The sequence below is a fragment of the Furipterus horrens genome, unplaced genomic scaffold (genome assembly GCF_987537825.1).
Source record: "Furipterus horrens unplaced genomic scaffold, mFurHor1.1.pri manual_scaffold_4, whole genome shotgun sequence".
Taxonomy (NCBI): Eukaryota; Metazoa; Chordata; class Mammalia; order Chiroptera; family Furipteridae; genus Furipterus; species Furipterus horrens.
The window spans coordinates 29,079,367-29,096,665 of record NW_028327174.1 but is presented as its reverse complement, the minus strand read 5'-3'; the positions used below and the strand labels follow the sequence as shown (position 1 = coordinate 29,096,665).

Genomic DNA, 17,299 nt, shown 5'->3' with positions numbered 1-17,299 from the left:
ACAGTGTTGTTACAGTAAGGTAGACTCTGAATAATTTCTAACAGAAGTGTGTACGTAATAACAATGGGGCTCTCATTGGGAAAAGACAGTGAATTTGTACACAATTCTGTAGTAATGACACAATCAGTATATGACTGCACCTCTTACTGAAAACAAAGTACAGTATGAAAATCTCCATTTTTTAGTAATTGAGCATGTTAAATAGAAAAGTAGAGACATTAGAGATATGGATTGGATACCCCACTTCTTAAAATTGTTGTTGAAGTAAAAATTAATGATTACAGTCAGTAACCTCAGGAAAAGATGACTAAGTTACTATTTTCATTTCTTAGAAAGGATGTTACATATAGAGGCTTTTCAGCAGAAACGCTTTTGATAACCTGCTCAAAACTCTTAAGCCCCATATTTTATAGGGGTGATTTATTCTGTACTTTTCAATTGTCCAAGGCCACATGAGTTCAGCTAGAATCACTTCAAAATACGTGGAAATTAAATCTGTTATTAATGCCAGACATCACAATTAGATGGTTAAAAATCTGATTAGACATCTTTTTTTTAAATGTATTTTTTAAATGAAGGAAAACTTAATTGAATTGACTATATTACAAGTAATCAGGATTAAATTACAAGAGAGATTACCAGTTTATTTTCAGGAATTTTAGCCCTACCTATTAATATACTGACGGTATCCTTTGGCCATCACTGCTTTTAAAATATTTTTACTGCAAGTGCTAAATCTCATAAGAAACTGGTTATATAGTATTGGAAATTAGCCTGCCTTACAAAATTACAGTTATAGATTATTTTATGAAGTGTCTAATATCTGCATTGCTGTTTCTTTCATTTCTTCATGTTTATATATGAAACATTTTAAAGGAGGATACCAATTCTAATTGCATCCTAACCATAATTTGCTCTTAACCGTAGCTTTCAAGGCTGTTTTGTTTGAGTTATATATGTAATTGTGACATTCCTCACCCATGCTCTCTTTCATCTTGACCTTTGAGTATAAATTGAAATGCACATAAAATGTACTTTATCCAGTTTACAATATAATAATAACAAAATATTCAGGTAGAAATAGTCCCAATGAATTTCATTTATATTACCAACATTTCATTGAATGGCAGGCAAACTTTTTAAAGTTATGAAAAAAAATAATTGTAACGCATACACACAAAAATAAGTCTGTATAACTTTGTAGCTTCATGCTCTACTGCCTTTAGGTAAAAGCATGGGTCTTGGATCCAAAGAAACCTGGTTCCTTTTCTTCCTCTACCACATACATCCAGCTATGAAAGCTTGGACAGGTTATTATTTAATTCTGGGTGGAAGCCTCAGATTTTTCATCTGAAAAAGGCAAGGATAATATCTGTGATCTAGATTGAAGGGAATAATGTAATCACATATACACATGCTTAGCATTAACACATGGTAAGTACATTATAAAAGGTGGCTATTTTAATTATCAACATTCCAGACATTGAGGTAAGAGTTCACAGCATTCCAGACATTGAGGTAAAGTTTCACACACTCTGCCACAAAAATTACAAAAGTGACTGATATTACAGATAAGAAAAACTGAAATTTCATCTTAATATCGTTAAGTGGAACATTTAGATTTGAAGCTCTTCATTGCAATATGTCTCTCTACCTTTCATATTTTTTTTTATTATAACATTCCTGCAATCCAGTGATGTAGCTGTTTCATCTTATTCACAGAGAACTAACTCAGAAAAAGTATTAAATGTTCTTTATATCTTGTATTAGGCAAGACCAGACCCCCAGGCTTTTGGTTTAGTGTTTTTTCTCACTGTAATTATCCTGTTTATAAATTTACAAATAAAAATTATCTAAATTTCAAGGCCTCGGAAGGTAAGAATGATGTTACATGACATGACAAAAAAGAAACATGTTTTTATTTAATAGTGAATAGAATTTGGGGGATTGTTAAAAATTATGTTGAAAATTAAAGCAAAATTATAGACAATATGGAGTTGAAAGAGTATTTCTAATTTAGTTGGTTTTTAGAAAAAAAAGATTAAGTAATATCAGGGGGAGTATAAGAGTGTTTAATTGAATTCATTTATTTTTGATGGAATATTTCATTATTAGCTTCTTTGTTCAAATTACTTTCAATAGTAAATAAAGTGAAAGTTTTGAACAGTAATCACATATATTCTACGTGCTATTTTATATAATCTCACAAAAATTAAGTATACAAATTGGCTGTTAGACCTGTCCTTTTCTTCAACATGTCTTAATAATCAGGATAATCTGCAAAAACTGCTTTATTGTAACACCACTTTTTAAGCACCATATTTAAAGTTTACAGTGTGTAATCAATAAAAAGATGTACTTCAAGTCCAGGCTTGAATATTCATAATATCCCATAGCCTTGACCACAAACAACTCCAGGATTTCATGATTAGCACATAGTCTGTACTTTCAATCAACATCATCAGCAGGCAGTAATCCTGGGGAAAAAAAGTAAATTCCACAAATAAACAGACCAATCTTCTGTAAGAGGAAAGCTAATTCTTTTCAATCTACTTTTTCTATTACACCATCCTCTATCTACTTAAGCTAGAATAAGGATAAATTTCCAAAGCTACCCAGTTGGAAAATAAATAAGGTTCACTGTTTGTCTAGCATTCCAATCTTTACAAATGTAAATCAGTCCAACTGCTCCTCATTTAAACTTTCAACTTCACAAATCCATAAAGGGTGGCTTTCACTACACAATTTAATCTATCCACTAAGATTTCTTCTTGAACATCATTCAAAATTGACTATCTGGTAAAGAGAGACCACTATCAAAGGTGAGTGAGGTCAACTTGTATAACTATAAATAGTTTTACTGGGTCAACTCTACCAGACACTGCTGTTGGAAGGTTAAATTGCTACAATTAAAAATATATACAAATCTCCCTGGAGTTACTTTATTGTTAAATGTACCGGAAACAGCACAAGCATTTATTTCTGACCTTAATTGTGTCCAAAGTATCACCACTGGAAAATTATACAAAAATAGTACTTATTAAAAACATTACAATCTTGCACATTAAATAGTGTTTTATCAAATAAAATAATAATTAGCTAATGGGTGATAGTTTATTTATCACATAAATATTTAAAAATTTGTTCAGGTTATGCCCTTAGGTTTAATTGAAAGTGCTCAAAAGAAATGAAATTTACTATTTTATAGTTGGTCAACCTGCCACAAACAAAGGACTATGGGCCCAGCATCAGTCTGGTGCTAAAATAACTTTCACTACAGAACGATCACTCCCAAATTACTAGAATTTAATCCCATTTTAAAAACAAAAGGTTTATATGGAAAGCTTTAAAATGGGCTATTTTCTAATTGTGTGATTCATTTTAATGCATTTTTAAAATAAATTGGATAAATGGCCAATCATGAAATCTTCTGTAATCATTTAAGTGAAATATTATCATTTGTTCTTATTTTAATGAGTGTATATATAGATTAGTTCTTTTTTTTTTCCAATGTGATAAAATGTTTTTAAAAATCACCTTTGCTGCCCTATGCGTTTTCCTCAATGTTCCTATGATTTTTTTATATAAAGGTAGGATTTCAAATTTCGTGTGCAATGTTTTAGTGTCCACAACAAAGGCAACATTCTAAGCCAAGCTTTCAAATTCAGGGAATTTCCAAGCGAAAGTATTATTAGGAAAGAAATCTTCAAATCTATAGATCTGAGTGAAATGGTCTTAACACATTATATTTTTTTAAATGTTTTCAGATTTTGTGTTGGAGACAAATTTTTCCTAAAGAATAACATGATCCTTTGCCAGACGGACTACGAAGAAGGTTTAATGAAAGAAGGTTATGCACCCCAGGTTCGCTGATCTATCAACATCACCCCATTAAGAATACAAAGCACTACATTCTTTTATCTTTTTTGCTCTACGTGTATATAAGAATTGACACAGAAACCTACTGAATAGCGTAGATATAGGAAAGCAGGATGGATATATGAAATAAAAGGCGGACTGCATCTGTATGTAGTGAAATTGCCCAGTTCAGAGTTGAATGTTTATTATTAAAGAAAAAAGTAATGTACATATTGCTGGATTTTTTGCTTGCTATTTGTTTTTGTGTCACTTGGCATGAGATGTTTATTTTGGACTATTGTATATAATGTATTGTAATATCCGAAGCACAAATGTAATACAGTTTTATTGTGTTACCATTTGTGTTCTGTTTGCTTCTTTGTATTGTTGCATTTAGTACAATCAGTGTTTAAACTTACTGTATATTTATGCTTTCTGTATCTACCAGCTATTTTAAATGAGTTGTAACTTTCTAGTAAAAAATTGAAGAGCAAATCTCACTAATGATACACATAGAGATAAAGCAAGTCTATCAACATTAGAAAGACTAAAAAATACAGACACACACAAAGCATTTTAGCAACATCCACTATTATTGCCATTTATGAGTTAGAGTCTATCAGTGTTCTCATTATAACCCCCTATTTTCAGGGGGTTAAGATCAGCTTTAAAAAAATTGCATAAAATTTTCATCTTAAAGCACTTTCATTTTATACCAACGTGAAAAGTGCCACTTTTAGAATAACTTTAAAGCTTAATAGTTATCCTTTTAATATCCTTTGAATGTGTGTGTGTGCCCTTTACCTATATTATAGATTTGTTGTTGTTTTTTTAGTCATTCACCCCTTATTGTGAACTAGTGCCTTTGGGTATCATGTAAATTTTTTCCAAAGGGTTACTTTAAAAAAATGTTACAACAATTATAAGATGATTTTAAAATGGCAAATTAGCTTTCTTGTACAAATTTCACCCAGATCTCTCCATAAGAGCTAGTGTTTAATAACTATGGCTTGATAAATTTCTGGCACTAAAAGGATTTGAATGTGAATCTACTGAAATCATGATAATGCACATTGAAGCTATGATGATATTTAAATAGTGAGGTTACTTTTGATTGAGCAACATAGTGCTCATAGCATCTTCAAGAAGAAGAGAAAAAAAGGGATTGATAAAAAGCTGAGAAGTGGTGATTATATATTTTTCTGTATTTACATGCCACTTATTTTAATGTTTAAAAGTGAACACTTTCAAGTTTGATGTGTCTTACTCTTGCTTTCTTTAAGTAATTACCCACTTGGTACATATTACACATAAACTGAAATCTCTCACTCCATTTTTTAAAGGTGAAATATTATTCCCACACCTACATGATAGCTGATAAAGAAGAAAACTTTCTAGAAACAGAAATTATGGAGACTGATTATTTAAACTATAGCTTAATACATAAAATGAGTCTATAATTCCCTTCTCTGGGTTGCTCACACTTTGATTCTTTACTTCTGTTCCCTGTAATAAAACTACCTTTCGATAAATCTAAATCCCACATAGGCACCCAATGAGGCGTATTTACTAAAGCAAATTTAGCGCTGTGGTTTTTCTTTTTTATCTTTTTCTTGTCCTCTTGTATAGGAAACAATATTCCCTAGTGTTTTTTGCATACATATTTTGTCCCATCAATACATGTATTGCAAATGAATATTAAATGCGATACCTGAATTCTTGGATTGGGGTCAAAATATTAAACTGCAAATAATGCTGGTGTGGATTTGACTTGTTTTAAAAACAAAGCTTTATTATGGACATGCATGTGAATCTGGATATTGCCTCTCATTTTTAAGAAAATGATTCTGTGAAAAGTGAATGATATGTATTTTTACAAATGCTTCATGGTTAAGAATGTTCAAGTCACGTGTCCCCCAAATGTGAGATAAAAGAATTTCAAGAATAGCTATTTGGGGCCCATAATATAATTATTATTTTAGCCTTAGAGCCTTACATTTGATTTATAAAAAGACTTGCATAATCAAAACCAAAAACAGCAAACAAGACAAAACCGAGACATGGGTGCAGGGGAGAGAGTGAGAAGTGGCTTTCGTAATGCTGCAGCCATGCCCTCATCCCCAGTGAGAGCTGCTCGACATTCGTGTGGACGTACAGTTTCAGTTGTCAGTATCTTTTTCAAATGATCTTTATATATTTCAATGTTTTTGCATATGTTAAGATCAAGATGTCAAAATACCTGTAAACTGGGAACAAACTGTTCAACTACCCTTGGCACCCAGAGACCAAACAACGTTTTTTACTGCCTTTTATTTATTGTAATCCTTTGAGAATTCATGCTCATGCTTCTCCTGCAAACAAAATTACTCACCTAGATTAAAGATTAAGGCCTTAATCTCCTTAGATTATCTTTAATCTCTATGAATTTGTGAAAGAAGACAGAAATAGGCCATTTTATAGCTAATTGCTCATAAATAGTAGCATCTTTGACCTGAAGTACTAAGCTAATTGTCTTGACTATTCACAGTCCCTGAATTGTTGTCAACTTCCCTCTTTGTGCTGTGTCACCCTGATGTCACTTAGCTTGTTATCCGGTGCCTCCAGTAGGACCCCTCCAATGGAGCTTTGATTTCTCAAGCAGGGACCGCGCCCTTCCTAACACGCTTCACGTACAGGCTGCCTCTGATGAAGGACCAGGCCCCTCCAGACCACCAGAATGCTGGCTGAGTTTAAAAGCTGACCTGTGTTTGTAACTTCACTTTCATCTTGCTTAATAAATATCTGCTGCACTCTTTCATTCATTTTTCATATTTGGATTTATGTTTTTAATAAAAGGGGTATTACACTATTGGATCACTCTTAACTGGCAAAATCTAGATGGTATCTAGAAAGCATACATTAAGTTTATGAAAAAGGAAAAAAAGTGTGTGAGGACATTTACCTTTAAAAGGTAAATCATAAGCATTAACAAAGTAGCTCAAATGCTTTCCCCAAATATTATATTTAAAATTTTTGAGTTAGGTAGTTTACTGCTATTTACTTTTGTGGGGAAAATAAAGCTGTCAAAAGTGAAGGTAGCAATTACTAGGTATAATTTTTCACATATATACAAATTGTAAGTGATCTTTCTGAAAGCAACTGAGTTGTCAGACTAAATTTCAAATTTCCTCCTTTTTGTGTAATTAAAGCAAAAAACTACTAAAGCCTACATTTTCAAGGAAGAGATGGTGTGCTGAAAATTATATCTGTAATAAAACATACCATATACAAGTGGTTTCTTTTTAACTATCACTTTAGGCAAAGCACCCTCTGAATAGTCACTTAAACAATTTCATAGAAATGATACAGTCCAAACATGCTTAGCGTTCCCTTTAGCAAGTTGCAAAAACAATCTGCATATTTACTGTAATAGGCCATTAGCACAGAATACAGTTTTAGCAAAAGCCTTTTGATTACTTTTACTTAAAAGCACCATTATAGATATTTCTTAAATGTGGTTTTAATGCAATTTAAGATAATAGGAAGCCAAACTTTAATATAGCCATAGTTTCTTGAGAACCTACCATGTGACAGGTCTTGCCCTGGGCACTCAACCTCCTGTTGGGCAGACTTAAGATGCTTCAGACATCAGATGACTTTAAGGTGTCTTTGCACTGGTTTGTACTCATCTCAAACCTACTAATAATGAGCACACAAAAGCAAATATGATCTTCTACCTATTCAGCTTGTCATTGCTATGAAAGGCCCAGAAAATATCTCAAGTAATCAATGTGTTCAGAGAATTATCTCACACAAATTACTCATTAACTCAATAGCACATAATAAAAAAGAACATCAATTAATTAATGAGTCACCCTCAGATCACTATGATTACAATAGAGCTCTGTTGGAACAGAGGTTATAAATGGAGCTGCCTCTCTTTATTCATTGTTTGCAATTGGCCCATTATTTGGTTGAAACCAGTGTCATATTTAACACATGCCTGTAGGTAATTGTGTGATTAGTATCATAAATGAAGAATTCAGAAAGTCGACTGCTTATAAGACCTTAGAAACGGTCAGAAAAAACAAAGAAAACTCATTTTTACAATAGCTTTATTTGAAGCCAAGCTATTAAAAGGGTATTATCTATCTAAATGGTATACTTCTACATTTATAATCAAGATGTAAGACTTCCATGTGGAACATTATAAGGATTAGCTGCTAAAACATTTAAAAGTAAATTTTACAATGTATCAGAATACACGTAATTTAATTTCAGTAATTTTTCACAAAGACTAAAACAGGCATGACGAGTTTTGTAACCGTGTTAGTACCCCAGAAAGACGTTTGTGCTTTCAGGGGACGCGGCTGGAGGCAGGGGCTGGGGGTTGACAGCAATTGGGGAAGAGATTAAAAGAAATACCAAACATTGCAAACAAAGTCAGCAGCTAACGTTTCCCGGCTATCTTGGAAAATGCCATTCCAATAAGCTTATAGGATAATTATAATAGTTCCCGTAGGTAAGTCAGAAACATCTGTTGGTAACACATTGCAGGTGTTAACAATTACATATACGGAAATTTTTTTAAATGTTTTTAATTAAAATAATTTTTGTCTTCTGAAAAGGAAGATATGTTAAATTCAAAGATACTCCTGTTTTGAGTGTGCAGATCACGTAATGCACAAAATTGTAAAGCCCAAATCATTTTGGATCAACTAGTTTCGTGTTTGGTTCAGATCATTGCAATCAAAAGTGAGTTGGAATTCATTGCACTTTTTACACAATTGGTATTCTGAGCTGAGGAGCTGAATACTCATGAAATTGGGACAGCAGAGCTGATTACAGAATATTTTGACTTTATTAGCAAGGCGATGCCATTAACTATACCAAATTTAATGAACACAGTACAAAGAAAAATGAGAGCAAGAGACATTCAGATAATAGAGGATCAAAATCTTTCTTAACCCCACAGAAGACTTTAAATCACCTAAAATAAAACAGTCCATTTTTTAACATGGAACATTATCTTATGACCCATCTTCAATAGCTTTTAATAATAGATAACATTTCCTGAACACTTACTATATATTAGCCAGTTTTCCATGCCTGTGTAATTTCCACAACACCCTTGTAACATAGGTATCATTATCCTATTTTATAGATTTTAAATAAAAGCACAGAGAGGTTATTTTACTTGCCCTAGGCCATACAGCTAGTAAATAGCGGATCTGAAATTTAAACAAGGCTTTCTGGCTCCAGGGTATGGACACTGTTAAAGGATTGTTGTTGTTGTTTTTGTTATTATTATTATTACATCACTGTTATTTTCTACCAAGAACTAGAAGTTACCTGTGCTTGAGCAAAAAATCCAAATATTTTAGAATTAATGTCATCTTTAAAAATTAAAATTGGGAATGAAAGTGATCATAATTTACTAGATACATCCTGCTTAGAAGCTCTTTTTTCCAACCACACCATGGAGTTTATTTGGATCTGCAAAGCCAGGATCCCTAGTATAAACAGCAGTATCAAGAACAAGAGGTAGTCAGCACAGACAAGAGCCACACGTAGTAGAAAGCTGCAGTTTTCTGTGTCAAGAGGAACACACTACGGTGAAGTGAGACTAGACTGGTCTCAGAAGTCAAGATAATAAAATTAGCATGTTACCTGTCTTTGTTATTTTATCGCTTCTCTAAGATAATACAAAACAAACTTAAGGGCAGAATAACAATCTGTGTCAAACTTTGTGTTCACTGGTCTAAAAATACACGAGTTATACAAGATTTTGGGTCCAGATCAGCAACCAAATAAAGAGCTAAGGAACTCTTTAGTCTCAGAATTACCACGATAAACCAGGCTAAAGCAATAGTGGACAAAGCAGTTATCCTTAACATATAGACCAGAGCAAAATTCAATCCCTTACATTACTGCCATCACCACAGCAACTTCCATACGTCAAGGACCTTTTAATCCTAAATCATTCCAGAATATGTGGGAATGGGAACCTCCACCACACATGAGTCTTCTGGGAAACTGAGCTTAGAGCTGTGACGACCATTGTAGAACACAGTCAGTTTGGGGTGCATAAACAATATGTTGGTCCTCAATTTAGAAGGCACAGTGTAAGTTCCCCTCCACCACCACCACCACCACCCCCGCCCCCACACACAAAAATTTAGTTGTATAGTAGCTTAGGTTAATTACTGCATGACCATGACGAGATAAAAACCTCTACCTTGGGTAGAGCTGCTAGGTTATCTGCAAGTTGACTTTGACCTATGATCCCTATATTCTTCTTAGAGTATCTTCAACACAGTGTGAATAGTAGCAAGAGCTAGGAGAAGACACAAAAAGCACAACTGAGACAGATAATTGAAACATGAGAAAAAATATGGGAGAAAATATGGAATAAAAAGTTACCTGAAAACAGCCAGGAAACTTTATGTAAAAAGAAATCAATGATCACCTTTTTTTTTTTTTTTTTTTTTTTTTTTGCCTGAGAGACTTTGGTGCCTGAAATATAATCTTCACTGCTATTTATTCTTTGTTTAATGCTCAGTTTATTAAATATACAACTCTAACAAATTAAGTTTCTCTAAACATTTGTACACCATTTAAACAGCTAATAAACCAAAACTTGTAAGTTTAATAAATCAGATCCAACCATTTAAACATTGATTAGAATCTTAGTCAAATTTTTCTAAACATTTCAATAAAACCCCATCTAATTCACTTCAGGTACTTTAAAACCAGACAGAAATTTTCACAATGTCTAAATTTATTTAGGAAAAAAATCTGTAACAAAAATTATTAATTTAAAATAACATTTTTATATTTTGCTTCATATTTTTCAAAGTTTGTGTTAATAGTAATTCCTTTCTAAAAATTAAAAATATTGTCTCAACTAGCTGAGGTTACAGTATCTGTGTTGATTATATGAACCTCAGTGGGGGCATGAGAATAAGCTACTCTGTCCAAAATGACTCAAATTTGATCAGTGCACATGAATTTGGCCTATAATTTAATAACCATGCTTTTCTTGTTAGAACAATAGAACAAGTCTTTCACATAAGTTAGAATTTCCCATAACTCGATGCTTTTTCCCAAATTGATGTGTTAGCATTATTGTAAGCTAATGTATGCCATTTAAAGATCTCATTATAAGATATATGATCATTTAGAGATTTTTATCTCCCAAGAAATGAGGAATTGAATCTAAAGTTAAATTTCCTATTAGGACATTCAGCTAATCCCCTTTCTTGACAAATTATTGGACTCTCTTTTGATCTAATTATAATGCACTACCACCTGTGTTGATTACTACTTCGTGCTCTTGGTGTAATTTGACTTACAATTATCCACATTTAATCTTATCTACTCAGAAAATAGAGACAAATACAACTGACACTGTAAATAAGTATACAGTCAATAGAAGAAACAGAGTACATATTCAATTATATTTATTTCTGTTTATTTGTTTTTCTTTTTACCTTTTAACCCCCTTCCTCCATTCCTCCTAACCCCACCCACTGCCTCTGACAACCACCCATCTGTTCTGTATCTATGAGCTATTTTTTTGTTTGTTTTTACTGTTTTTTTTTTCACACTATAAGACACACCTGACCATAAGACACACCTAGATTTAGAGGAGGAAAACGAGAAAAAAAATATTCTGAACCAAATTGTGTACTAAACTATTTAATAAAATATAACAGAATAATATTCAACCATGTAAAATAAACAGCAGTCAACAGTGGTATTAAAAACCATCATCACTGTCATTAACAAATGAAGAGAGACTTTAAGGTTCAAGTACTCTTCTAGTTTTCTGGGAATCCCAAGAATTCATCATCGCTAGTATCAGAATTTATGAATCTCAGTTGCTCACAATCACTGATATCACTGAGATTCAGCAGTAAAGTGGGACATTTAAGTGTCCCCAAGGGTTTTGCGTGGGCCCACCACTTCCTCTTCTAACAACTGTCACCACCGCTGACAGGTCAGGTAATACACATCACAGTCTGTGACGCAATATTTGCTCCATAAGACACACAGACATTTTCTGCCCACTTTTTGGGGGGAAAAAGTGCATCCTATGGAGCAAAAATTACAGTAATCCCACATATAAGAGAGATCATAAGGTATTGATCTTTCTCTGTCTTATTTCACTTAGAATAATGCCCTCAGGGGTCTGTCCAGGTTGTCACAAATGGTCAGATTTCATTCTTTCTTTATGGCAAGATAATATTCCACCATATATATCATAACTTCATTCATCCATGGATGGGCACTTAGGTTTTCATATCTTGGGTATTACAATTAATGCTGCAATGAACATGAGGTGCAGATATCTTTTCAAGTTAGCATTTTCATTTTCTTCAGATAGATACCCAGATGTGAAATTGCTGGATTATATGGCAGTCCTATTTTTATCTATTTATTTTTTACAATAATTTTATACGCTTTCCATAGTGGCTGCACCAATTTGCATTTGCACCAACTTGCATTCTTACCAACAATGCACAAGGGTTCCCTTTTCTCCACATCTTTGCCAACATGTATTATTGTCTTTTTGATAATAGCTATTCTAATAGGTGTGAGGTGACCTCCTATTGTGGCTTAAACTTCCCCGATTATTAATGATGTTGAGCATCTTTTCATGTACCTGTGGGCTCTCTGTGCATCTTCTTTGAAAAAAAGTGTCTATTCAGATCTTCTGCCTATTTTTAAATCAGATTGTTCATTTTATTGCTATTGAGTTGTATTGGTTTTTTATATATTTTGGATATTAGCACCTTATTTAGCTTTTATGTGTTATAACTGTTTTGTATGCTTTACATTAACTTTTTCTTTTTTAAGTACAATCATAGACCCATGGCTTTCATAAACTCAAATACATTGCAGGTGTATTTAGTAGTAGGTTATGTTTCAAGTACTATGTGTGTGTATTTTTTACTGTAAGTGTCAATCAAAAGTTTGTTTTGTAAGACACTATCTTAGCAACCCAGAAAGCCAAAAATAAAGGACTTGAGAGAAAATGCAGCATACAGCACAAAAGCTGAGCAAAAGGTGAACTGTTCCAGAACAGGGTACTCAACCTAAAAATTGCAGAGGCCAAACAATGCACTATAAAAGCAACAGTAGCATAAATCATTTAGAGGAAAGGTATCAGTATTGTACAACATTAATTGGACATAAAAGAGGAGAGAATGAAGAAACCAAAGAATAACTGAAGAGCTGAAACCATGACCTAACCATCCATATCTACAGGAGTATACCTCTCTCTTCATTGAGGATGTTCAGCAAAGAGCATATTTCCACTACACTGTCATCCTCAAGTTTATGAAGACCTTGATTACTTTTTAGGAAAACATTTATTTCAAAACACTATTTTTCTTAGCCCAAATTAGCACTTCTTTTCCCCACTGAAACCATTTGAGACCATAAATGAAGTGGTTAGCAGCATCAGCTTTGCCATCAGGGATACAATGACATAAAGAAAATTATTTCGCTCTATTGATATCAGTTTTCTCATCTGTAAAATGGAAGTGATAATAATAATGGGATTTTATTAAAGATTTAATGAAGCAATCTGTCAAGAACTTAATGTAATGCCTAATATTTAGTGTTCATATTATTACTACTATTATTATTTTTATTAATCCTTAATCCTCTAAGAACCTGTTAAGTGGTGTTTACTATGATAGTAATCAACCTGGGTGAGCACTAGGCATGATTTATGTCCCATTAGGCAGACATGGGGCAGGGGATAACAACTACAGATGAGCATTTAACATGCAAACTAGAAAGCTTCTCTGAAACAAAATATTGAAATTTAGAGAGAAAATTAAGTTGGGGGAATAAGCCAGGTATTCTTTTCATCTCAGACTTTTTTGTGTATGTGTGTGTTACCACATACAGGCATAGCATTTATACCAGAGTAGCCTGCATTCTTGATATTTATCTAGAGGAACTCAATAATCACTATATCCATATAATCAGTCATATAAGTATTTATTGGGCACCTACTGAATGTCTGATTCTCTACCACGTCCCAGAGGAATATAATAAGTAGTCCCTGCACTTGCAAATGACTGGACCATATTGAGGAAGAAGTGCTTTCTTCCGTCTGGGTACCTGATAAGGCTTCTGAATAGACAATGACATCCAGGCTTTAAGAACCACTGGAAATGGAGCAAATGGTGGTGTTTTCACAGGAATCACCCTTAGTTTAAGTTCACCAAGCAGTTGGCTTTATGGTGACTCATCTGGTTGATAGGCAATAAAAAGCCACCAAAGATTCTGAACAAATAAATAGCATAAAAATGACAAAGTTCAAAAAGATTGACTCAAACTGAAATGTTCAGAGTGGTCTATGGAGGGATCAGAGTAGGTGTTGAGAGCTTAGTCAAGAGGCCTTTATAAAAGTGAAGGAAAGAGATGAGTACCTTCACAGCACTGGGGAATAAAAGAGGGGGGAAAAGAAACAGAAAAGAGTCAATTTTTACCAATATGACAGGTGATTAAATGTGAAGAGAGCAATGGAGAATGGTCAAATATGACTCTGAAATTTGGGAATGTTTACCCTAAATTATTATAGTTTATTATAGTAAACATAGCAAACAGACCTAGAAAAAAGAGGAAATAAGACACATATTCTCTCTGATAGCTCTCTGGAGGTAAGGCACACTGTGTTTCATGTGAAGATGCAGCATTATATTCCTGCTTCAGAAATTCTTTGGTCTTTTAAGGAAAAATGAAACATAAATACTATTGGTTGGTGTGGCAGACGTTGCTAGTTTCCACTCGGTATCCTTTTTTCCTTTATTCTCAATAACAGCATATGGGGCAAGGATGTGCCAAAGCAAAATTTTTCATTTCACAGTCTCTTCTGCATACGGGGGTGGTCATTTGATGCAGTTCTGGATGAAGGGATATAAAAATGAGTCAGTGGAAGATTTCTGGGCAACTCTTGGCTTCCTTGATACAGACACTACTCCTTCTTTAGTGTTTCTTTCTTCTCACCTGGAATGTAACTGGGAGCTTGTGCTGGAACAGCTAACTAAAGCATAGATCATTAAGAGGATAAAAAGGCAAACCTAAAAGAGCCTCAGCACTGATGAAATTGTGGAGCCACTGTAGAAGAGCAGATCTGAACAGACATGAACTTGAAAGGTATAGCATACCTCTGGACCTCTTGTCACTGTGGTTAGGTTCCTATTAGATGCAGTCAAAAGCAACCTCTTACTGATATATTTACTTGCAGAAACTTGAGAAATTTTATTGGGACATCACATGATTTAAGCCTTAGCATAATTCAAACAATTTTGAATTTTGCAGTTTATGAGAACCAACATGTGATTTCATCTCTTTTCCTCCCAACTCAGCTCCTTCCAATCACATGAGAACCCACAGACCTCTGAAAAGAGAAGCAACAAGGTAACGTTTCTAGTGTGTGTCTTATTTTCTCTCCGACCTTAAGCAACCCCAAAACTCTACTCCAACTTTTTGACATAAAATTAGCACTTCCATTAGAATATTACAATTTATCTAATTTTACATATGGCTCAGTGGATTGAGCGTCGGCCTGCGAGCTAAGTGTCGCTGGTTCGATCTTCCAGTCAGGGCACATCAGAGAAGGAAAACTCTGACTCCAAAAAACCTCCGCTGCCTTGCGGCATACCTCTTCAGGGGAAAGGCTAAGGGAGTAAACCCCGACAGAAAATCCGGAGCCGGAGTCCCTAAGGCGGTGTGACGTTGTAGTCAACACCGGCAACTCCTGCGGCGCACCTGAAGCCAAGCTGTATTGACTCCGTCTTTCCCTTGGACCCTTCAGCTGCGAAGAGAGGGGGGGTCTGCTGCATGGGCAACAGCAGACCCTCCATATCACCCTGCCCAGGCTCTGTAGCTTCAGCTTCACTGGAGAGGACACTCCAGCATCATCGCAAGATGTCGATTCAACATGGGAGGAGACAGATACCGTGTCACTCCCGAGTCGGACTGCACAGCCATTCTCGGCGGTGCAGATAGACTCTTAAGAAGCTACACCATCGTCTCTCGAGACGGACGGCTGCCGACGACATATGGTCAGTAGGGAAGGCTGAGTTCTTATTAGACTGTCATAAAATAATATAGGCAGAATGATGCAGGGAAATAACAAAGATATTTTCAAGTAATTAGAACTACAGACAGATCAAAAAGAAAGCCATTGTATAAATGTCAGTCCATTCAAGGTTTCACCTGGAGGAGATAATGTCAGGTCCTTGCTTTGGATATAAAGGAAGTTTTGAAAGTCATTCTGCCTATCCCAAAATCCTGTCTGAAGATCATTTCTGATCTATTAGTATTTTCTCTTGTCGGCAGATAAAAAGAAAAAAATATTTACATATATTTTACATAACTATATTTACTCAAAATGCTTCTTTAATGTGTTATTGATCTTTTCTAATTTGGGGAGATATGCAAATAGCCTTCCTTTTATGAAAATATGTGATGGTACATAATAGGTTTTGTTTTTCTTAATTATCTTAGTTGGAGAAACAAACAGTCACCCACTTCATTTTGTATTCCCTATTATAATACATGTTTATACTTAAATATGTATACACAAATTTGTGAAATCCCTTAATTTTGTTTTATTTAGTTGTGGGTCTAAAATATAATTCAATTGTCCCTCAAATAAAATATCTGCATTTTATAGCTATCTTTTCATCTAATATTGTGCATCACTCTATCTAGATCCCAAGTGCTATAGATTCCTCTAGAAAAGTGAACGTCATAGTTCACTATCTTCCAAGGCATCATCTCAAGAGTATTTCTTTCCACCCTTTTTCTTCCCCTTGCTTCTGGGAATACTTATTCAGTATTTTCTAAATACCTATCACTGTATGACAGACATTCAGGAGCATGGAGAGAAAAGGGGTGGAGAGAAAGGAACGAAGAGATGCAAAGGCTTCAACATATGTAAGACATACCTTTTACCCTCAAGTAGCTCCCAGTAGTCTATTTGGGGAGCAAAAGAAGAACAGCTTCATAATAATGGGATGCCCTTAGAGTACAGACAGAACATTCTAGGAGCAGAGGGGAAGAAGTGCATAATTTGGAAAGTATGGCCATACATTGAGTCTTGAGAGGTAAGTAGGAAAGCTTCCAGTGGATTAGGTAGAGGAAAGAAATTTATTCCAGGGATTTGCAAAGACTTTAATGTATGAGAGATTCTGGTGGGTTAAAGGAACTACAATTGGTATGTAGAGGAGTTAGGTTTTGTGCACCTGGATTGTAAAAATAATGTCCTGCACGCCTATAATCATATTCCTTAGACAACCTAGTAGAATAAGACAGGTCTTACATACTCAAGTGTAAAAACCTCATTTAAAATGTTAAATTTAATCTGAAGTTGATCGAATATGCAAGGGTTAATGAATTAAATAAATTAGAGTGACAAATTGTGTTACCCTGA

General features: G+C 34.2%; 1 protein-coding gene across 3 annotated transcripts in view; it reads left to right on the top strand.

Annotated features, from left to right (window-relative positions):
- LMO3 (LIM domain only 3) overlaps nucleotides 1-4,192 on the top strand; it is a 51,339-nt gene extending 47,147 nt beyond the window's left edge. For all 3 annotated transcript variants that reach the window (XM_090275470.1, XM_090275469.1, XM_090275468.1), the window contains one exon: nucleotides 3,768-4,192. In XM_090275470.1, coding sequence (XP_090131596.1) covers nucleotides 3,768-3,873 — 106 coding nt within the window. In that variant the 3' untranslated portion in view covers nucleotides 3,874-4,192. The remainder of the gene's footprint in view (nucleotides 1-3,767) is intronic.
- Nucleotides 4,193-17,299: the final 13,107 nt, after the last annotated feature.